Raw genomic sequence first — 23903 nt, forward strand, 5'->3', positions numbered from 1 at the left:
AGAATTTTGTCTGCAATTTTTACTATAAGTTGGCTTAAGCGTTATATTTGTAACAGGGTAGCTTAACAGGGTGAGCGTTAAGTTAGTGTTCTATGCTCGCTAGGGACCTTAGGGGAAAGCATTAGTTAATATCACATATAATATTTATTATTCAAAAAGAAACCTAGGTACCTCTTTTTTAGCTTCATTCTCCGAATTTTTTGACTTAAAAAAGCTGTACTTTTTCGGTGGAGAGGATTCAACTATTGACTTGTCTTTTGTGGGGGAAATAAATTTCTTTGCCTTCAAACCTTCCTTTTTCTGAGTGTATTTTAACATTTTTCTGGATTTCGGCGTGAGTATTTTAACCTTAATTCCACCGCCTTCTTTTTTAGACTTTTTCTCGGAGGACCGCTTTTTTGACTTGCTATTTTTGAGTTTGCTCTTTTTTGCAAGTTTCTCCGGGGTAATTTTGATCTTTTGAATAGGCGGCACCGAAACTGGATCCGGACTCCCCAACCGGATTTTCAGCTTTTCAATGCTTCTCGACGGCGAATGAGATGCTTTTAGGTCAGTCTTGTTTTTCTCTGAGTGTGAGTGTAGCTCGCTAGATTCATTTTTTAGCTCGGAGGAGGATTTGGCGGAGGCTTTGAGGAACTTTTGTGGAAGTTGTTGGCGCAGCCAGGCTGGCGTGTGAGTATAGCTCAGGCTGTTCAGACACAGCTGGACCAAACTTTGACAGGTCAGGTAGGATTCAGTACTGAAGGATCTGAAGAGAAAAAAATATAATATAATACCACATTCAACATTAACAAGCACAATCACCTTCAATACTAAAAAAGTAAATTGCTTTTAACTTTTTGAACAAGGTTGTAAAATTTACAACTTTTTTGTGCTTCTTTTCCGGGGTAGTTTCATTTACATGGCATATATTTGAAAGAATTTCAATTTTCTACCACGTAGTTTTGAAAATATCAAGACTTGAAAATCGTCTTTTTGTGATATATGCAATTTAAAAAGAAGATTTTCAAATCTTGATATTTAAAAACTACGTGGTAGAAAATTGAAATTCTTTCAAATATATGCCATATTATATAAATGTAGTTTAACCAATTTATTAACTAGGAAAAAATATGCGGTTCACTAAATTAAGTTCAAATGCATTTCGTGAAACTACCCCTTTAGCAAATACGGGATAGTTCCAAATTTTGATTTCAATATTAAACAATTTTTAGTATCAAGTTAAAATTCCTAATAAAACCTTTGATTGCACGACATTTATAAGGAAACCTTAATGAGATTAATGGCCCATATCTTATTTTTTTTTATGTAAAATATCATATAGTTTATAGGTATGGTATATAGTATATAGGATTTTTTAACAACTATCTCTCAGGAAGTAAGGAGACATTGGACTGTAAATTACACCGGTAAACAAAGTTTGGACACTCAACTTTAAAAATCAAATAATCAAAATTCAAATAAAGTACTCATGGTTGTTAAACGTAAACCACTGAATAAAAATGTTATTGGAAAACTTTGGGGACTTATACAATATTAATTAACAGCGCAATGTCCCCTCCCTCCCTGCATAATTAGGGTTGGTCCGTCCGCCCATACATTCGTACGTCTTTAACGGATAGCTTCCGTAAATCCTACCTATCATTCTCTGCCTCTTCCGCCAGGATGTCCTGTTCTTCCTTCTCCAAATTGGCCAGATATTCGCTGATACTATTAAATTGGGGCCGGGAGGCAGCTTCTTGTCGTTGCTGTGCCAATTTTGCCTAAAATATAACATTTGAGTAAAAAAACAAGGATGATAACTTCCATCCATAAATAGACAAGCACAAAATCTATTATGAAATAAAAAAAAACAGACAAAGTGAGTTACAGAGCAGATTATCTGTTATCCTAACAAAGAAAAGCAGCTAAAAACCTTCTTAAAAGCAGTCAGGCTACCATAGATTTTTGATACCAAACATTTTAGCCTTCTTATATAATATCAGCTGAAAAAATCGCATTAACCCCATGCGGACAGATTAAAGGACGGACAATAGTAGCTTCAATATTAAACACTAGGTAATAAGAAAATAAAAATAAAGTTTTTTATTAAGACAAAATCAGTCGTTTGTACTCTTTATTTCGACCCTACTACGCTTTATTTAATAAGTGATGGTTTCTAGAGAATTGATACTGAAAACCTTAAAATCTTCAAATAACATGATGAAAAAAATTGACTTACCCTTCTTTTTTCAAGCTCCATTTTCTTTGAAAGTCTAAGATCTCTAATTTTCTCCACTGGGGTTCCGATTGTCAGGACAGCTTTCTTACGGGGATACCTAGAAGGAATAATTCCATTGACTAGAAATTATTTGTAAACAATCTTTATAATAGCAAAGATTTTCTATAAGGCGATCGTTCTCTCTTCGTTAATTAAATTTACGCATGTTGGAGTTCTGAGTTGTCCTATCGATTTCAAACTTGGTATGATGATTTCTGTAACAGATATGTACGATTTAGAAAGCGTAGCAACTCTATAATCGTTATCAGAAAGTCTGTAGTTCCATTTAAGACATGTTGATTTTTCACCTTTTGACAACAATTTTTATAAAGTACAATTATTCTATCATCTGATAGTTGGATAATGATTCCTAGGACAACAAAGTACAATGTTGTAAGCAGAGCATAAAATTATAATTGATCCTTGATTTAAAGTTGATTTCATTGAGATTGCACAGAATGTACCTTGGCTCCTGGGTTAACTAGCCCCCCCCCCCCCCTCCATAAGAGGGGAAAATAATTTCATACCTGGCATCGTCAGCTGTACAGGAAGTTATTTCTTTGAATCTTAATTCTGCCAAGTCCAGCTTACGAATCTTCAAAAACTGGTCAAGCTCGCGTCTTCAAATATATTTTCATATTAAAATCACAAAATCTTTCAAATTATTTATAGATGAAAATTTAAATATTTTATTAACAAACCTACCTAATATATTATATTTGAGTTTTGGTTTCTCATTTACTTGACAGTAACAAAAAAATTATTCAATGGAAAGACCAAGTTTTGAAGAAATCCGGGGAAAGACGAGTAAAAAGACCACAACTCCTTTTCTTCAATTAATTTATGAAGGGGAGAGGTTTCTGTGCTCGCTATACACCTTGGGGAAAGCACCGATGCTTCTTTAATATCGTGCCTAAATATATTGGGGATCTTCTTGATTTTCTATATTTATAAGGGAAGATGAATTATCTGACATGGCAGTGACTATTTTCTCGTCTGGTAATTTTAATTCAAATAAGGGGTGTTTATTTTCAACAATAAGGGTTGTTTATTTTCCACAATAAGTTGGAAAATACACACCCCTGATACAAAGAAAAGCAGATACCTATTTAATCTGTAGCCATTTGGAGCAATGAAATTAAATCCCCAGCCACCATCAGAATCTGAGTTTCTGGCAAGAATTCTACGCCAGCCTGTCAACGGACAATCTCGCATATCCTTAAATAAAAAAACTGTTAACTTAAAAGTGATTATCCTAGAATGATAAGATCGTCATTATTTATACATAAACGTGTCCTTAAGTCGTTAAAAAAAAGCTTTTAAAAGCTAAGCTTTTCTACAATTAGGGTCTGTCAGCACTAACATCCCAACTCAACTATTGCAAACAATTAATCCTTTGGAGTGTTGCAATACTTGATAAGTAGACTTTTCCAAGAAAATCTTACACAAAATTATTCGTCTATGTTTTTATATGAACAAATATGTATAATTTGTATATGGTTTTAAATGTCGCGTATTGAGCTTAGTACAAATGTACAGCGCCAAATTTTATACAACTCATCAATTAAGTTAAAAACTTTGAAGTGATCACAACAAATATTTTATTTTATATTTAAGTGAATTTGATTTATTTTTACTATCATTAATTTAATTTAATAATCCTGGTTTATTTTATTTTTCTGTTGCTTTAATTATCATTTATTTAGATACAAAGATGCAATATTAAAGCACAATGTTATCGTATACTCTATAAACCCTAGTTTTAAGTGCTATTCTATTTATTCAATAAATATTTGAAAAGAAGCCTAGCTAGTGATATTTTATCGATAGAACTGTCGCTTTAGATTCACAATAGTATCATAAAGAAGTGTTTAAATTAAACTAAAGTACAGTTTAAGTACTTTACAAGGAGTTAGAACTGTGCATGTTAAAAAGCGCCTGATTTTTTCACCAATACATTCATGTTACTTTTACCACCTGTAAATGTTATTGTACAACTTTTAAAGTCTTATATCGCAGTTGTGGCCGAGACTTGAACCCATTACCCCCTTAACGACGAACGGATACAGTCGTGGTTTTACACATTCCTAATTATGTTACCTTTGTATTAAAATGAGCGGCGCTACTCTTGTTCTGTTTGTTCTTGCTATTATTGTGTTTATCCCTCCGCGTAGCCTGATGATCATTCTTTGTGCTCAGAGTACCTTGTCCATCTTGGCTACTACGGGATAGAAGATGCACCTCATCTAAACAAAGAACAATGATTCATAAGTTGCAATAGACTAAAATATCATGAGAGAAAAAAGTAAATTGAAGAGTACATGTTCAGTGGTCATAAATAAGTGAAAAAATAAAGAAGATAAAAAACATTATAAGATTGTAAATGAAAATTAAGAAACCTTTCCATCAATTTATTATATCTTTTGTTGCTGGAACGACAGACTGACATTGTATACTGGATGTATTTTGTTAAAGCGTATCTTCAAACAAAAAATCAGTCGTCTTTTTTATACAGAATAGTCACAATATCATTATCCACATTGTCATAAAAAAAGTAAATATTTTTAGATTTGATGACTTTCTTGACATTCATTCTTTTGTCCTTTTTTCGTTTACTTCCTCTATTTATTATGATCACTTAACATGTGATTGATTTTTCATTATATCTGTTTGTTAATCAAAGAATTTTTGTGCTTCCCTACTTTAGTAAGTTATCATCTTTGTTTTCACATTTGTTTATGGGAAAAATAGCAGTGAATTTTTAAAGAATTACTGTATGTATATGTATTGCTGATAGATTCTTAATAATAATCAGTAATTAAAGACACATGATAGAGTAACTACTAAAAACTAATAAAATGTTTACCTACTAAAGAGTTGATAATATCTATGACCAACTGTCTATAAAGAAATGTTTACCTAATAAAGAGTTGATAATATCTGTGACTAACTGTCTATAAAGAAATGTTTACCTAATAAAGAGTTGATAATATCTATGACTAACTGTCGGGCAGGAACTGGAATTTCTTCAGTCATATCTAAACAATAATCAAATTAGATCCTGTATTATAGTTTACAATCCAGAGGGAAAGCTTTATATTGCAATCCATATAATGTAAAGTAGTTAGATGTAGTAATGGAACGTAAGATCTCTAAAATTACATCAAAAAGTATGTGGTGTTCAGGGAAGCTTAGTAAGGAGTTGACCAAAGATATATAATGAAAGAAATTAAAAACGAAGGTTGCACAACAGAGAAATATTACAAAAAAAAGTATAAAACAGTGGTTACTTATTCCATTATTCCCTCATCCTTTCCGGGAGGAGGGTAGGAATTCAAAATAAGGAACTATAATTTAGTAATTTAAAGTTTACATTGAAAAAAATAATAGAGGAGTGATACTGATGGGGAAGAGAAATTCTATGAGGTTGGAAAACATCAATGATCTAAAGGGTTAAGACAATGGCCGATAAATTCATGTAAAACACCAATGATGATACACAAATTACAATTAGTGAATGACACGTTTAGTTATAAAGCCAACGAATAAGAAAACGTTATTATAAAACTTTGGCAACTAGTGTAATAAACAGCCAAATGTCACCTTCCTCCCTTAGAAAATGTAAACCACTATAATAAAATAAGTAAAGTTACCTATTGCAGAATCTGGAGAGCTGATGACAGAGTCTAATTTGTTCCTGTCCAACAGAGGAATAAAACTGTCAGGATCCTAAAAATAAAATTCAGAGTCATGTGACATCAAGTTCCAAAAATAGATGTTTTTTTGCAAGGGCTTTCCACTATAGTGTCTATCGAGCAAGAAATCCATTCCTTAATTTTTAAAAAGTAGAACATAAGGGGAGGTTTTTTTTCCTATCTCTATCTCTGCAAGGTCTGTAACTGAGGTGCTCTAACCCATTGCCCAATTTTACCTTATCTAGATAGTAGATAACCTGACCAAAAGTAAAAAAGAAAAAACCCGCAACTGCTTTCATCATTTTCAAAATATGGCAGGACAGTGTGTTCTGTGATCAACTATGCAATTGGAAGGAATCACCTTTTAAGTTTTGGAAATATTATTTGTCTGTCACTTTCTTTGAAGGTAAACAAACCAATAAAACGGCCGGATCAACTATATTTTGAAAATCAAAAAATCTAGGAATGAAACTTTATAATATTTTAAATCATTTAAATTTACCTCCATCGCAAATGTGTTCTTAATTTTGTTTGTGTTGTAAGTTTGACATTATGCTACATTTTATTCTGAAAGTAGAAAAAATATTAACATACCAATATCATTCCAGATTTTCTATTTTCAACCAATAAAAGTATTTATAAGGATGTCTTAACAATAGTAAAGATATCCTTATTTTATTTGTCATAGTCATTTGGGAGAATTTTCATCATGTTTTGGTAAAAAACAATATTCTAACTGTAAAAAAAAGAGATCATTTGCATACCATAAAAAATTAAAAATTGCTTTTAAATTAAATCACTAACTAAAAATTAAAGAAGGAACGGACATTGATGATTAAATTAATCTACATCAATATGCCCCAAACCCCTGACATAAAAAAACCTAAAATTATTTTTTGGAAGTTTAATTTATAATCCATTCCTCTTGAAAATAAAATTACATTTTTCCACCAGTAAACAATTGTGGCGAGAAGATTGGGCTGTAGATTATTTTATCTCAATCTACCATTGTCCTATCCCTATTACCACCCAAATAAAGATTATCGTCCCTTACAATGTAATATTTTATCAATAAAAAATATTCATATTTTAAATTCTTAATTTTTTTACTGCCCTGTGGGCAGCTTCTTCAGTTTGAATTCCTGGATTTTTCTGGAAGAATTTCTTGGCAATAGAGGAAATTTGGTCACGTGACATTAGGACGCCAGTGTCTAATACCTGAAATAAAATTATGGAGAAGCTACGCTTAAGCTATCATGGCAAAAAAAGCTTAGCCTAAAATTCACAATTTAATTGAAATATTTATTCTATTATACCTTGCCTAATCCTATACACTTAAATTAATAATAAAACTGAAAGTAAGAAACTTTGTTGTTTAATTTACCTTATGAGTTAGCTGTCTAGCGAGTATTTTAAAAACTGGTTTGCTTGTAATAGCACCTGATTCTTTAAACGGTATCAACACCTAATTTTTTAAAATAATAATCTAAACTTTTAAGAACCATTTTATGATAAAAAGGATAAACATATTTTACTTTGTTAAATGCTTTGTTACAATCAAAGGTACACAAAAGGTTAGTTTTATTAAGCAACTTTATCAAGCTTACTATTTAACATGCAATTTAACATACTAGCGGTTTTACCCCTCTGTTAACCAGAAAGGAGGTGAGTGGAGATTAGACTACTTTTTCCAATGGCGGTTTCTCTTGAGAGGGTGGAGGTACCCTACCAAGGCAAAGGAGAACCATATCATCTGACCAGCATAAAACGAAAATTTAAGCTACACAAAAACAGACAGACATCTTATTACTTTTATAAAAGGATGTTTAATATAAAAACAACTAATAGAATGACCAATGCTTATCAACTACGGGTTTAATGAAGATTAACTGCAATAACCAAACTATTCAATTTAAATGTCCCCAAAAAAGAAAAGTTTAGATTCCTGAATAAAATCTTCAGCAAGTTGTAGCTTATATTTTTTAAATTCAGCAGGATTTAATTTCTTTGTAGGCTTTTGTCCCTCAACCGGTTCCGGAGATTTTGGCACATCTATTTTTATTTTGTCTTTTTTCTTGGCTCTTTCTAACTCTCGTTTTGCATCCCGTTCTCTCTTTTCCTCCTCCCTGGTGCTCTGAACGTATTTGATTTGATCCATACCTTCCTTCATGTTCTAAAATAAGAATATAAATAGGTAATGGTAAGTAAACTCAGGAAATTTTTTGCTAGAAGCGATTCAATAATAATTTTGAAGTGGCAGATTGTTCACGTATCATTACAGAAACCAATGAGTGAAATTTTCTTTAACCTCTAAACCTAAACTAGAGTGAAATTGCCTTCTTACCCTATTCTTTATATTTTTCAAATCCGCCTATTTTTGAGAATATATGAGACATATTTTAATATCTAAAAGGTATATCAATTGATTAAAAGTTTAACTTAATACCAAACTTTAAAAAATATGCTCATAATTCTTGCCTTGACTTAAAGGGAGGAGTTTCCAAGAAACAAATTAAGGATAGTCTTTTAAAGTGGTAGAATTCGGATGTACAGACGAACAACCTAACTATAGAAGAGCTGCGACACTAGAAATGCACTATACCTGCGTAAGCTGAGATATCTTGGCTTCTAACTTGTTGAAAAGATCGTTTTTCCCAGCGTCATAGCTGTTATTATTGTTACTCAATTCCTCTACTTTACTTTTAGTTACTACTAGAGGTAAATCTTCATTTTCATCACTATCGCCAAATAAATCAACTTTGGTATTGGGTGGACTTGAGGATTTTTTACCGTTTTCGTTGGAAGATTTTTTGATCGATTCATCAGAAGATCTTTTATTTTCATTGGAGGATTCTTCTTCATTCTCGAAGGAGAATTTTTCATCATTTTCATCAGGATATTTTTCACAGTAATCATTTTCAATTTCCATTTCTTCATGTATAGTAAGACTAGGTTCATCATCGTTATCGCTATAAATAAACATATCTCCATTACTATTTTCATGACCATTTTCTTCTTTTGGTTTTTGTTTAAAGTAATCCGTCATGCTTTTTTGGTCCTTTGTTTCACGTTTGAAATTAAATCCTTTTCCTCTAGGTTTTGTTGGTGTGTTTTGGTTACTGCTTGAAGTTTTAGCATCAATTTCAGATGACTTTTTAATTTCAATTGATTTAGCGAGTTGTGCAAGCGTTTTACCCTGTTCTTCTCTTTTATAATCAGCTAGCGCTTGTGTTAGTTTCCAAGCTTTGGTATCCGCCTTTATAGTTTGTATGAGCTTGACCATATTCTTTCTGTACATTGTTACAACTTTGTTGTTGGTAAAAACTTGGTATTCAGCTTCTATGGCCGCCTGCAAGATGTCAAAGGTTTGGAACTCCCTAAATTGAATAAAACATTTATATATTATAAAAAGAATATATAGAGGGGTATTTCTTGTACTCCTTTGTAAAATTTATAAGGGGGGGGGGAAGTTTTGCCACTTTCGCTTACTCCGTGATTATTGGGCTAGGTATTAAAGTTATACTATAGGTTATTTGGGATAAAAGTTTACTTTTGGGTAGTAGCTCACGTATTTTTAATCATTTTTTGGATAACCCCAACCCCTAGCCCCACGGGGCTCAAAAACCCCCTAAAAATGAACCTAACCTTAATTTTCTCAGGAACAATTTGACCAATTGAGATGATTTTTTAAACTTAAGCTTTTATGCTTATAAACTAACTTCTAGTTTAGAAGTCACCCCCCTGCCGCCAACCCCCAGCCCTCCGGGGCTCCAAAAAACCCTAAAAATGAACCTAACCTTAATTTTCTTAGGAACCATTTGACCAATAGAGATGATTTTTTAAACTTAAGCTTTTATGCTTATAAACTAACTTCTAGTTTAGAAGTCACCCCCCTGCCGCCAACCCCCAGCCCTCCGGGGCTCCAAAAAACCCTAAAAATGAACCTAACCTTAATTTTCTTAGGAACCATTTGACCAATAGAGATGGTTTTTTAAACTTAAGCTTTTATGCTTATAAACTAACTTCTAGTTTAGAAGTCACCCCCCTGCCGCCAACACCTAGCCCTCCGGGGCTCCAAAAAACCCTAAAAATGAACCTAACCTTAATTTCTCAGAAACCATTTGACCAATAGACATGATTTTTTAAACTTAAGCTTTTATGCTTATAAACTAACTTCTAGTTTAGAAGTCACCCCCCTGCCGCCAACTCCTAGGACTCCGGGGCTCCAAAAAACCATAAATATGAACCTAACCTTAATTTTCTCAGGAACCATTTGACTAATAGAGATGAATTTTAAAACTTAAGCCTTTATGCTTATAAACTAACTTCTAGTTTAGAAGTCATCCCCCTGCCGCCAACCCCTAGCCCTCCGGGGCTCCAAAAAACCCTAAAAATGAACCTAACCTTAATTTTCTCAGGAACCACTTGACTAATAGAGATGATTTCTTAAACTTAAGCTTTTATGGTTATATATTAACTTTAAGTTAGAAGTCGCCGCCAACCTCTAGCCCCTCGGGGCTCAAAAAACCCTAAAAATGAACCTAACCTTAATTAAAATTTCTTATTTGAAGAGTTAGAGGTACATTTATTAAACCAAATATGCTTATTTTTGGATGTTATTGACATATTTGCTGAAAAAATTAGAATCGGCCTCCAGGTTCAGGTGCTGCAGGCCTCCAGGTCCACTCTGGAGACAGGTAAAATTTAAATTTATTATTTGAAGAGTTAGAGGTACACTTATTAAAACAAATATGCATCTTTTTGGATGTTATTGACATATCTGATGAAAAAATTAGAATCGGCCTTCAGGTTCAGGTGCTGCAGGCCTCCAGGTCCACTCTCGACAGGTGAAAATTAAAATTTCTTATTTGAAGAGTTAGAGGTACACTTATTTAACCAAACATGCTTCTTTTTGGATGTTATTGACATATCTGCTGAAAAAGTTTTAAATCGGCCTCCTAACATACTTGAAGATAAAATTTAAATCGGCCTCTAAGTTCATGTGCTGCAGGTCTCCAGGTCCACTCCTGAGACAAGTAAAAATTAAAATTTCTTATTTGAAGAGTTAGAGGGCAACTTATAAAACAGAATATGGATCTTTTGGCTGTTATTACTATTTCTGGAGAAAAATATTAATTTGGCTCCAAGTTCAGATATTCACCTGGCCAGCTGCAACCAGCGGTCACCAAGACGCAGGTAAAAGTGTCCATATCAAAAAGTATCAATAAATATGATACCTAACATGTTTTTAAAAACTGAGAAAAAAAACAGCGAAAATATCTGAAAATACCCCCAAAAAGCCATCTAGAAGCCTGCAGTACCTGGAGGCCGATTTTATTTTTTCTTGAAATATGGTAATATTATCCAACAAGATGCTTATTTTCTTGGGAATTGACCTCTAACTCTTAAATTAAGAATCTAAATTTTTTCATGTCTAGAGTTGAACTGGAGGCCTGCAGCACCTGAACTTGGAGGCCGATTTAAATTTTATCTTCAAGTATGTTATTAACATCAAAAACAATGCATAGTTTGGTTAAATAAGTGTACCTCTGACTCTTTAAATCAGAAATTTTATTTTTCACCTGTCGAGAGTGGACCTGGAGGCCTGCAGCACCTGAACCTGGAGGCCGATTCTAATTTTTTCATCACATATGTCAATAAAATCCAAAAAGTAGCATATTTGTTTAAATAAGTGTACCTCTAACTCTTCAAATAAGAAATTTTAATTTTTACCTGTCTCCAGAGGGGACCTGGAGGCCTGCAGCACCTAAACCTAGAGGCCGATTCTAATTTTTTCAGCAGATATGTCAATAACATTCAAAAAGATGCATATTTGGTTTAATAAGTGTACCTCTAACTCTTCAAATAAGAAATTTTAATTTTACCTGTCTCCAGAGTGGACCTGGAGGCCTGCAGCACCTGAACCTGGAGGCCGATTCTAATTTTTTTCAGCAAATATGTCAATAACATCCAAAAATAAGCATATTTGGTTTTATAAATGTACATCTAACTCTACAAATAAGAAATTTTAGGTTTTTTTGAGCCCCGGGGGGCTAGAGGTTGGTAACAGGGGGCTTCTTCTAAACTTAAAGTTAGTTTATAACCATAAAAGCTTAAGTTTAAGAAATCATCTCTATTAGTCAAGTGGTTCCTGAGAAAATTAAGGTTAGATTCATTTTTAGGGTTTTTTTGGAGCCCCAGAGGGCTAGGGGTTGGCGGCAGGGGGATGACTTCTAAACTAGAAGTTAGTTTATAAGCATAAAAGCTTAAGTTTTAAAAATCATCTCTATTGGTTAAATGGTTCCTAAGAAAATTAAGGTTAGGTTCATATTTAGGTTTTTTGGAGCCCCGGAGGACTAAGGGTTGGTGGCAGGGGGGTGACTTCTTAACTAGTTTATAAGCATAAAAGCTTAAGTTAAAAAAATCATCTCTATTGGTCAAATGGTTCCTGAGAAAATTAAGGTTAGGTTCATTTTTAGGGTTTTTTGGAGCCCCGGAGGGCTGGGGGTTGGCGGCAGGGGGGTGACTTCTAAACTAGAAGTTAGATTATAAGCATAAAAGCTTAAGTTTAAAAAATCATCTCTATTGGTCAAATGGTTCCAGAGAAAATTAAGGTTAGGTTCATTTTTAGGGTTTTTTGGAGCCCCGGAGGGCTAGGGGTTGGCGGCAGGGGGGTGACTTCTAATTTAGAAGGTAGTTTATAAGCATAAAAGCTTAAGTTTAAAAAATCATCTCAATTGGTCAAATTGTTCCTGAGAAAATTAAGGTTAGGTTCATTTTAAGGGGGTTTTTGGAGCCCCGGAGGGCTGGGGGTTGGCGGCAGGGGGGCTAGGGGTTGGGGTTATCCAAAAAATGATTAAAAATACGTGAGCTACTACCCAAAAGTAAACTTTTATCCCAAATAACCTATAGTCTAACTTTAATACCTAGCCCAATAATCACGGAGTAAGCGAAAGTGGCAAAACTTCCCCCCCCCCCCTTATTCGTATTATCAATTGGTATAGATATCATATAAATCGTTCAGTATGTAAGTAAAAAATTATTTAATTTTGTATTTTGTTTACCGACAAAAAGGTTGTCAACCATACAACATCATGTGTTATAAATTTCCATATATGTATTCTTACCTCTCAGTCTCGCCGTATTTCTTGACATCCCTGAAATTGTCCGCTAGCGAAGATTCCACAAGTCCCATATAGTCTTCCCTAGTTCGTACCTCGAGTCCTGCTATCTTATTCACTGTAAACTCGGCGGCTTTTACCTAAAACAAGAGTTTTAATTTTTGTAGGAAGCGCAACAATGAGCAGCAATAACAAGGAATGATATGCTGTAATCTTAACGAATAGGTATTTAGTCATAATAAACAAAACATTTTTTGTACAAAAATTTGATAATTTATTCCAAATTCAAATTTGATTACGAAAAAACTTTTCTTTAAAAGACAGTTTTATTTTTACCAATACCAATTGATTTATTATTACACCAGATTATCATGTAATCTAATAAAGTGAAACTTATAACTGGCTAATGTAACGACCCCCCTCCCTCTCCTTCCATCCACCCTTTATAAGCCATCCCATCCTACTGGATGAATGAACTGATTAATAAATGATGTTCATGTTAGCAAACAATTTTTCTCCTTTTATAATATCCACGTAAATACTACAATTACAATACCTTAGCAAATGCAATAGCATCTTCTTTCTCTTTCTTTTTGTCTTCGCTGCTGCGAGCATCTTCGTCAGTGTTTCCCTTTCTTAGCTTAAACTGTTTCCTGATAACACCACGTAACTCTGCCTTTGCTTTAGCCTAAAAATTAGAGGTATTTAAAAAGGTCGAGACCGAAATCCTTGTACAAAAGTAACAAGATGTTTAATGTGTATCTTTCTGCGTTTTGATAATCACTGAACCGATACAATTCTCCTTTACAGTGAAGCTTTTTATAGGTCCAAGGAAGGTTTATGACTGTTTTAAGGGAGGATACCACCAACCTCCCAAGAGAAATCGCCCATAAAACAATCCCCCTCAATTTTTGACTGTTTTTTAAAGCTAAAAGTGGACTATTTGTCTGTATCTGCATATAACTGTACAACAACCCGATCTAATAATCTGATTTGAATACCTATCCCTTATTAATATATCCACTATCAATTCCAGCTAGCTTATATTTATAATTATACAACCACCTAACACCGACCTTTACCCCATTCCCTCTCCTCTTAATGGAAAACGAATATACTAGTAAATGAGGACTATTGTGGCAACCTATATTGACGACAAAATCGCCCCTGTCATTATATCCCCGTATTCTATATTTAATATCTTCTATCCATCTATCTAACTACCTCTCTATCTTCTGTTGCATCATAGCTGTCAGCATACCCCTCTGCCTCCCTTTTCTGTCCACTTCTACCTTCTCCATACATTTCGCGTATGTCAAATTTTTCCAATGGTCCTAAAAATATACATTTATCAAAATCGGGGGAAAAAATTAAAATCAAGAAGGAATGATAGAAATTAATGATTTATATAATACTAGCTGCTACTCCGCTAGAAGACTCTAGTAGCACTTAAGGTGAGGGGGGAGAAGAAAATTTGGTGCGTAGGGGGGGGGGGGGCATTTTAATAGAAGAGTGGAGTTACCCTCCCCCAAATTTGTTTGAAACCTTCCTTGGACTTGTATTAAACCTCACGGTAAAGAAGAACCATATCGGTTCAGCGGTTAGTGAGTTCCTTCGCTACAGACAAAAATAAGCTTATTACTTTATATAATACTGTTGGCTTCGCCCCTGCTTTGCCCCAAGAGGAGACTAAGGAAATCTTCTGCAAAAAAAAAAGGACCAAGGAAATCTTCTGCAATAAAAAAAGGGGGGGGGAGGATTTTTTTGTTTTTGGGGGGTCCCAACCCCCAAGAAAATAGCTTAAAACCATCACAGTACCAGTAGGTATAATCTCTGAAAAGTAGAGCTTAATCGGTTCAGCGGACAGACATCGTTCTACTTTGTATTATAGATAATATAAGCAATAATATTTATGTATATACGTAAGTCTAGTAAGATCTTGTAAAACTAATTTATTCACTTTTAATAGCTGTATGACCATCAACATTTAAGGGTAAAGGGTTGTTTACCCCCCCCCCCCCCTTCAAGTCAAAAACCTCTTATTTCACCCCCCTTAAAATTTTTAAATTATACAGTAGACAAATATGTAGATTTTCTGGTAAAAAATTTAGAGTAGCAGATTCTAAAAATATCGTAACTACCTAACTATTACAATTTACAAGAGTAATCTTACAAAGTCAGAAATCGATAGGACGTACAGACCGACCCAAACGCTAGTATGTAAAGAAATGAACCTGCGATAAACATCTTTCCCTTGAGACGGCTTTGTTGAAACGCATCTATATCCTTCTCTATCTGTTTTCTGTTCTTACATACATCGCACCTCAATAAAAAATACAAATAATTTAAATTGCTATATGTTCAAGAAGTCTATTGATTTTTTTTTGTCTAATGCCTAAGACATCAATAACTTATTTTTTGGGATGGCTTTCTATAACGGAATGGTTTTGGGCTATTCTTCTGCTTTCCTCACCTTTCGACTAGGGATGTTTGTGCCGTACTCGTTAGCAATTATATAAAGCAGATTCTAATATCTTGCAAAATGTAAATTTAAAATCTTAACTCCTGTAATTTCTAAATATATTGTGTACAATTTTGAAAGCATTTTAACTCTAAAGTCATTACTTTATAAGTCAGTACTCAGTATGTTTACTTTAAATATTTTGATAATGGTATTTCTTTAATATCAAAAACTACTTTCATTCTATATTTGATAATTTTCGATTGTACTTCTGTCAGATTTATTAATCACATTTTATGGATATTTTTATATTTTATTAGGCTGTAAAGATTAAATAAAACAGTGGTGTATATTTTGCAAGGGATGTAGGATGGGGGGAAAAAGAAGAAATAATCATTCCTGAAAATATTTTTTTTTTCATTTTTCCCCACCTTGATGGGAAAAAAACAGAAAAATGTGTGAGAGAAGGTAAATGGAATAAAATTAATTTTCCATTTTTCCCCTCCTTGGAGGCAAATAACTAGGGAGAGGGGTGGGGATAAAGTATTTTGCAGTAGAAAATCATGTGCAGAATATACACCCCAGGATTAAAATATCTTACAATCTCGCTGACTTAAACTTAAGCTTACCTATCAACACATTTTGGAATAGAGTCCCCAAAATATCTGCTGAACACTGCATGTCTACAGTTGGCCGTTTCACAATATTTCACCATCAACTCAAAACTTTTCTTTCCGTTTTCCAACTTTTTCTTCTTGGATTCAGATTTTGCTTTGCTTATTTCCTTATAACATTAGAAATTTTATGATCAATTTGGGTTAGATCAATAATATGGATTGTACAATTGTCCCAAATGCAAATTAATAAGTTGCGCCTTGATTTGGCTAAATAAATACCATTTACTGAAACGCGCCTTACGAAGCAGCAGTCTAGCGGGATCTCCTTACCTTCTGTATAAGAAAGGCAGCTGTATCTCTATCTCAAGCTGAGTACTAGACTATATCCTTACCTTCTGTATAAGAAAGCCAGCTTATCTCTAGCTGAATAATAGACTATATCATTACCTTCTGTATAATAAAGGCAGCTGAATCTCTATCTCTAGCTGAATAATAGACTATATCCTTACCTTCTGTATAAGAAAGCCAGCTTATCTCTAGCTGAATAATAGACTATATCATTACCTTCTGTATAAGAAAGGCAGCTGTATCTCTATCTCTAGCTGAATTATAGACTATATCCTTACCTTCCTAATGTATAAGAAAGGCAGCTGTATCTCTATCTCTAGCTGAATATTAGACTATATTATTACCTTGTGCATAAGAAAGGCAGCTGTATCTCTATTTCTAGCTGAATTATAGACTATATCATTACCTTCTGTATAAGAAAGGCAACTATATCTCTATCTCTAGCTGAATAATAGACTATATTCTTACCTTCTGTATAAGAAAGGCAGCTGTATCTCTATCTCTAGCTGAATTATAGACTATATCCTTACCTTCTGTATAAGAAAGGCCGCTGTATCTCTATCTCTAGCTGAGTAATAGACTCTGGCGAAAGCTTGTTTTCCATCTCGACCCGCACGACCACTCTCCTTAAAAAACATATCAAATTGGAATTCAAAGACGTTGAAACTAAAAATCTTTATATTAACATCTTACAGACATTTACATTACACGTGAAGTAGTTACGCTTAAAAAAACATTTAAATTCTCAATTGTAAACCTACCTGGTAATAGCTGGCCACATTTTGGGGCGTATTCCAATGCACCACAAATCTTAAAATATTGTCAAAATCATATTGACGTATAATTTTAATTACCAAAGATAGACTACAAATAGTAATAAATGTTAGGTCTCTCTGAACTATTTCAAAATTTTGACATCGCGAAAACTAATTCAGCATTGATATTAAATTCGACATACTCGTCATTTGATAGCCTTTGATATTAAAATGTAAATATTTTAATTGTTACCTGACCGAAGCTTTGTCAACACCCATTCCAAAAGAAATTGTAGCTGTAATTACAGGAACCTTAAAAGCATTAAAATTATAATATTTACAATTTATTTTAAAAACGTTTAGGTTATTAGTGCTCAAAAACGGTGAGTGATTAAAAAATGTGTTTTGTTTACCTTTCCATCCATCCAATCCTCTTGAACTTGACTTCTTTCTCCTGACTATAAAATAATTATAAAACATATTAGTTTTAATGCATTTTAATTTAATTTAAAGAATTAATAATTGTTCAAGCGCAAATCATAAGATACAATAGCAATGCCCTCCCTTACTGTGTCAAACGTGCACAGAAACCCCACATTTTCAATTTATTTTTAAATTGGGGGATGGGGGGGTTCTATCCTAAACTAGGTACTTTAAGAAAACCACCAAATAAGCTTCTATACTAACGGAAGTATTCGTTAATGTACATTAATAGTGACTAACCTTGAGACCAGCATGATAGGCTAGACAAGGAACTCCTCGGTTTGTTAGTTGCTCCGCTAACTGTTCTGTTCCATCTCTGTAGAAAAAATTAATCTTTGATGGTTGTTTTAATTGCTGATTTTAAACTTGGCTTTGAAGTTTAATCTATATAATTATATTTGATGCAGTTCAATAAAATTAGATGTGGGACAGCTGACGTTATCTGCGAATGCCAATTAAATTAAGAGTGTGCTTGTTACCGATTTCAAGAAGTTCTGTTTTATTGGCCAGGAGCCATCCTTATCATATGCTACTACAAGTAACAATACCTTGAGCGGCAGTAAATAATTCCGACGCCGGATTGAGGTGACCGGTTCGTTTGCCAGTCAGGACCTAGGCTTGTGTTGATGAATTCTTTCAAGTCAGCAAACTCGTTCTCTAAAATATTTGGAGTTTTTATAACATAACAAGGACGATAACATCCATAAGTAACGAAGCACAAATAAATCATGGTTGGGAATATTAACATGGTGATTTAAATAGCAGTTGTAAAAATAACAATTTATTTTACAGTATTTCATAATATTTATATTTTGTGGCATGACTGAAAGCCCCAGTAAACTACACACTAGATGCTCTGGTAAAGGGAATCTTCAAAAATAAATAATTAGGCATCTATTTTGATGAATAGCAGCTGAAAATAACACATTTACTCCATAGCGTTACAGACTAACAGACAGTCAAAGTAAATAGATTAGGAAATAATCTATAAGATTGATAAAAGGATAAATTCTGTAATGGTTATTAATCGCATCGTATTTTAGTCAGATAGTGAACAAAATTATTAGATTAATTCTAGTTTTGTTAAAGCTGAAGGACCGATATTGCCCGAGTTAACAAAACTGGTATCAAAATTACTATTTTTATTTCATTATTCGTAGAAAATTATCTAGATTACGATAAAATACATGGTTTTTCAGTATAATAAACCGGTTCTAATCCTGTGGATAATACCTAATCGGTTTCGAAGCCATACTGGGGGAAAATTTACTATAACATTTAAAATGGTTAATAAACCTGTTAAGACTTGCCTATGACATCCGTGAACTTGATATCATAGAAAATATTCTTTCTAAAACTTGGAATCTTGAATTGTTTTACAGACTTCAGGCTCAAAATTTTTATTATATCCTCCACGACCTAAATAAAGGTATAAATTAGTGTTTTAAAAATCCTCACAAAAAATATTATGTATATCTGGGTGTATTTGTAACGAATGTTCTAGGTCAACCGCTGAACAGATATGGTTAACATTTTTCTTGATAATTCTTATAGGTCCTTATTTCTTGGGGAAGGTTTCCACTCCCTCCCGAGAAAATCGCCTCCAGAACCCCACCTTAAAAAAAAGTTTTTAACTGTTGCGTTTAAAAATACCCCCCCCCCCCTCCCCTTTCCTAATGCACTATTTTACAGTTCTGATAAAAGATAGTTCGCTGCTCCGCAAAGCATCCTATTAGATGTGTTAGTTTGAATTTCGTATGTGCCTTGCAGGTAATATTCATTAGTGATGTTTAAAGTTAAACATCTAGCATATTAATACCATGTTAAGACATAAGGCTACACATAAGAATGTCTGCCTCATACCTAAATTGAATGTTTCATCAGACACTCAACACAACATTAAATGTGTGATAGATGTTTCAAATAAAAGTATATAGACTTACTTTATCAGATGCAGTGGCTGTTAAAGCGACCCAGCTTGCATTTCCCGTCAATTTCTTTAGCTGTCCAAGTTTTAAATAATCTGGCCTAAAATATAACTTAGAAAATATTTTTAAGTTGGTTTTTGAGGAGGGTAAAAATATTTCTTGGTTTCATTTCATTCAAATATACTAGGGATAACGACTAGTTATTAAAAGCATCGTATTATCGACAACTTTCCACGGAAAGTAAAGAGAAACATAAATACATAAATCTTTAGAATGACTAAGAATCCGTTCTTATTCAGCAGATGTTAATCGGTTTCGTAGTAATACTTGAAAAGAATTAGCACATACCTAAAGTCATGTCCCCATTGAGAGACGCAGTGTGCTTCGTCAATGACAAAATGCGCAAGTTTTTCATATTTCACCAGCCGACCCAACAAAGATTTAAACGTTTGGGTAGCGCACTAAAATTTGTTCATAGATTATGAAACAGGTTTATGACTGAAAAAAAACGTTGCCTTTTAAATTTTCAAAAATGAAAAAAAATGAAAAAAATAATTTCTAATAGGATATTACCAAACTTTTTTTTCAAAAGGGTAAAATAAAAAAGAACATTTTAAATCAGTATTATCATCAAAAGAAAAAGTCATTGAAAACGTCATTTTATTTTAATTTCCATCAAGTTTAAATGTTCAACAATCTAGATTCCTGCTCAGGGGTAACGTACAACATTCTTGTATTTGGCTTTTTGCAGTTTAAATCATCCAACACTCGTTTCCGCTCCTACGGTTTGTTTTGCACTTGTTAAATATTTGAAAAACCGAAATGTGTACACATAGTTTCTAGTGTCTGGACCCAAGTAGTCGTTGACAAGACACTAATGTATATCCTATCGGGTAATTTCGAATCAAAATATTTTAATGAGTGCAAAACATTCCTTTTCGCCCATCTTTGAATTAATAGATTCGGCAACGATTTTAAATTTCTGAAGATGTTCCATTTGATCTTTGATTAGGGCAATCAATGGCGATACAACGATGGTAACCTAAATTAAAAACGATTAGGTATAGATATTTTATATAGATTTATAGATTCAAAAAAAAAGGATAAACGTTTTTATAGATCTAATAATAATTTAACCGATTATACCGTGTCAATGACAAGACATGAAAAAGCGTTTTATGTCAATTAATCAAATATACGATTTATACTGTAGGTAGTTTATGCCCATTTAAATATTTATACCCCTTAGTACCTTACAAAAATAAGATACCGTTTTGTAACGAAGCTTCTATATTAAAATTTTTATCTGTACGTCAGAAAGACCTTATCTCTATGGGAAGATGTGATTTTTCGTAGCTGCTACTGAAAAGGGAGAGATTTATGTGACATAGGTACATGCATTTAATTTTTATATTGTTTTGTCCGTCTGTCTGCCATGCTTTAAAAGACATGAACTAGGTATTATTTTTAGAAGGTGTAAAGATATTCTTTGTGTTGACAACTGATGAACATCTGCTATGTAAATAAATCACTATGTCCATTTGTACATTCCATAAAATTTTTGTGCTTTGCTAAATATGGATGTTGTCCTATTAATTCTGTAATACCTACCTTTGAAGGCCCAGCCACAACCGCGGGCAGCTGATACACCAACGACTTTCCGCTGCCGGTTGGCATTGAAACGTAAACATCGTTTTTCCCGTCCACGACACATTTCACCGCATCTCTCTGCTCTTTACTCCGAAATTGACTGTGCTTAAAAACGGTTTTCAACTTGTCCAAAATATATTCTTCTGATATGATTGACATTTTAGATGTTGTTAGAATTGTTATTTTTATCACATATTTTAAGGTCTTATCACTTAATATATCACAGTTTAAGAGTAAAAATAAGTTCACAAAATATTTTTAATATTTCTCTACATTTTGACTATGAAAAAATTATATTTAGATTATTTCAATGATCTTCAAAGACCAGTCAATGAACAATAAATTGATATTCATGCCTCAAGATGATAACAAAATTACCCCTCTGTAGATTAATATTATTGGTTGAACAGTTTGAACATTGATAGTTTGAAACCAACCAATGAAAGTTCAATTTAAGTAATCAAAGATTTATAGCCAAAGAGTAAAATAATGTTGTTTTATAACTTCGGGAACCAGAAAAGATTTACAGTTCCATTTGCCCTTCATGAGGGATCTTAAAGGATCGACAAGACAAAATAGACGATATTACCTACTCTCCTTGGAATATATAAAATATCATACTTATATTAAAAAATGATCAATATATATAAATAACGGTTGAAAAGTTGAAACACTGCTGGTGCGTAAATCGACTACAATTATAATTATCAAGATTTATTGACAGTTTAATGTCTCCTCCCTCCCTGGAAAATGTATATAATATTATCTATAACAATCCTTTCAAATGAATATTATAAAAATGATACTGTGAAAAAAATCAATAATATCTAACGAACTACAAATTTGAAAAATTGAAAGTACAATTTTCATTGCTGTTTCACTTAAACCTAACCTAACAATCCCTAAAAACGCCACAAATCTCATGAATTATAGTCCTAAAAAGGGTATTTTTAAATCACTTTTTATGTGTAAAAGTTTTATTTTTCAAACAAAAGGTTAACTTTGTTGTTTTTTTCGTTAAAAAAAGTTGAAGAATTTCTTTTGTTGTCTCTTTTGGTTGTTAGATGCTTGCTCAGCTTAATTTTTTGTTCCCTTCCCTTTTTTCTTTCCACCCTCTCTTTTTTTCCCTTCACTTCTCCCACTTTTTTTTTAATCCCGAATTTTCCCTTTATCCATTCTCACCTCTCTTTACAATCCAATTTCTTTTCCCTTTCATACTCCTTCACCCCCAAGCCCCCCTTGTCTAGTCCCTTGCGGTGTTGACATCCAAGGTTGTCAACATTTTTTCCATCCAAATCCGTAAATTTATAGTTAAGACTTAATAAACAAAAAACGCTTTGAATAAGGTTTTATTCCAGTAAACATGTTTTTCTTTTCAAAAAATGAAGATTTTTCGTTCCGATGCTATGTGAAATTTGGAAATAAAAGAAATTTAGCGAAACCGTTAAAAATAAATTTGACAACCTTAATCCCGAACGACGGGGATGATAGAGGGAGGGGAGAATGGAAAATAGGTAAGAGGGAATTTTCCCTCAATTCCTCTCTTTTGTCAAGAAAAATATTCCCCTCGCCCTTCAAGAAAAAAGGAGAAGATAAAGGGGTGAAGGGGGATGATTTTTTTCGACGAGCACCTTTTTCACAAAATAACCTTTACCCACTTCCCAAAATATCTCCCCCTTGTTTAATTTTGAGTCTAGACTATTCAATGTGTACACTAGATGTAATCCTTATCCAAAAAGGCATTTTATTGAACAATTGTAAAACAATGCTTTTGGTAAAATCAGTGCCAAAAAATGGTTGGATAGCAAAAAAAATACTTAGATTTTGGCCTTGATATCCTTAGAAATAGAAGATTTTTAAAAAATTCCGATTTTAATGATGAACATGTCTCGGTTTTTTAAAAATTGCTTTACTTTCCAAAAAATTAATTTTTATCAATTTTAGAGCACTGTAGAATAATTTTCTTAATTCAAGCAATTTGAATATTCTTTGATTAAAATTTTTGATTATGTTGAAACAATAAATCAATACCTTTTTCTGTAATTAAAAGACTATCACGCGAAAAACGCGTGACTGCACATGCGAAAAAACGTGCATTTTTTGTTATAAAACCGTACATCAACTAAAATCCTTTGAATTTGTCCAATTTTGAGAATTTTTAAAAGAAGCATTGAGAATGGATTATTTCTAAAGATCTACATTTGCTATTTTTTTATATTTTTGGAACATAAATTTATAGAAAATTGAAAATTTTTGCCTTCGAGTCTAGACATAAAAATTTTTAGTTTTTCAAAAAATCTAAAATTGGCGTCAAACAAGCAAAAACATATCTATTTTTTCCCATCAAATAGTTTTTTGTGCCCAAATAATTGTTAGACAGTCACCAAAATCTTGTTTTTACGAGGCTTAGAGCTAAAACGCAAATTATGTATCTCTCACATGTATTATAACGTGTAGTACGTATTGATCGTATTTTTAGGATTTCCTTTATATGACCTATTTTGATGAAAAAATATATTATTTGGGTAGAGTTTAAAAAACGCTTTTTATCCTAAAGCATGAAAAAAGCCTAAAAAGCGCTCATT

General features: G+C 33.0%; 2 protein-coding genes across 4 annotated transcripts in view; both read right to left on the minus strand.

Moving 5' to 3' along the window:
* The window catches only part of LOC145325329 (uncharacterized), a 21874-nt gene extending 15286 nt beyond the window's left edge, over positions 1 to 6588 (minus strand). Inside the window, exons 1-9 of the mRNA XM_080168316.1 lie at positions 6458 to 6588; positions 5914 to 5989; positions 5233 to 5298; positions 4361 to 4506; positions 3366 to 3478; positions 2788 to 2880; positions 2222 to 2318; positions 1639 to 1763; positions 172 to 748 (exon numbers count right to left, since the gene is read on the minus strand). Coding sequence (XP_080024442.1) covers positions 172 to 748; positions 1639 to 1763; positions 2222 to 2318; positions 2788 to 2880; positions 3366 to 3478; positions 4361 to 4506; positions 5233 to 5298; positions 5914 to 5989; positions 6458 to 6463 — 1299 coding nt within the window. The 5' untranslated portion in view covers positions 6464 to 6588. The remainder of the gene's footprint in view (positions 1 to 171; positions 749 to 1638; positions 1764 to 2221; positions 2319 to 2787; positions 2881 to 3365; positions 3479 to 4360; positions 4507 to 5232; positions 5299 to 5913; positions 5990 to 6457) is intronic.
* On the minus strand, positions 6516 to 21605 carry LOC145325330 (ATP-dependent DNA helicase Q5-like). Of its 3 annotated transcripts, none has more exons than XM_080168319.1 (22): positions 21280 to 21605; positions 20601 to 20710; positions 20374 to 20446; positions 20017 to 20129; positions 19684 to 19768; positions 19051 to 19159; positions 18289 to 18397; positions 17981 to 18056; positions 17671 to 17715; positions 17511 to 17569; positions 17264 to 17312; positions 17033 to 17128; positions 16167 to 16321; positions 15311 to 15399; positions 14301 to 14410; positions 13633 to 13764; positions 13083 to 13216; positions 8558 to 9332; positions 7900 to 8128; positions 7340 to 7419; positions 7010 to 7173; positions 6516 to 6691 (listed from the first exon to the last, which is right to left on the minus strand). In XM_080168319.1, the coding sequence occupies exons 1-21, from the start codon at positions 21475 to 21477 to the stop codon at positions 7045 to 7047; spliced, it is 2955 nt and encodes a 984-aa protein (XP_080024445.1). In that variant the 5' UTR covers positions 21478 to 21605; the 3' UTR covers positions 6516 to 6691; positions 7010 to 7044. The 3 variants fall into 3 exon arrangements, with proteins under 3 accessions (XP_080024445.1, XP_080024444.1, XP_080024443.1); XM_080168318.1 differs by having other exon boundaries at positions 6516 to 6758; XM_080168317.1 differs by lacking the exon at positions 6516 to 6691 and having other exon boundaries at positions 7005 to 7173.
* Positions 21606 to 23903: the final 2298 nt, after the last annotated feature.

This window comes from Acartia tonsa, chromosome 8 (genome assembly GCF_053477335.1).
Source record: "Acartia tonsa isolate MP-2025a chromosome 8, ASM5347733v1, whole genome shotgun sequence".
Classification (NCBI taxonomy): Eukaryota; Metazoa; Arthropoda; class Copepoda; order Calanoida; family Acartiidae; genus Acartia; species Acartia tonsa.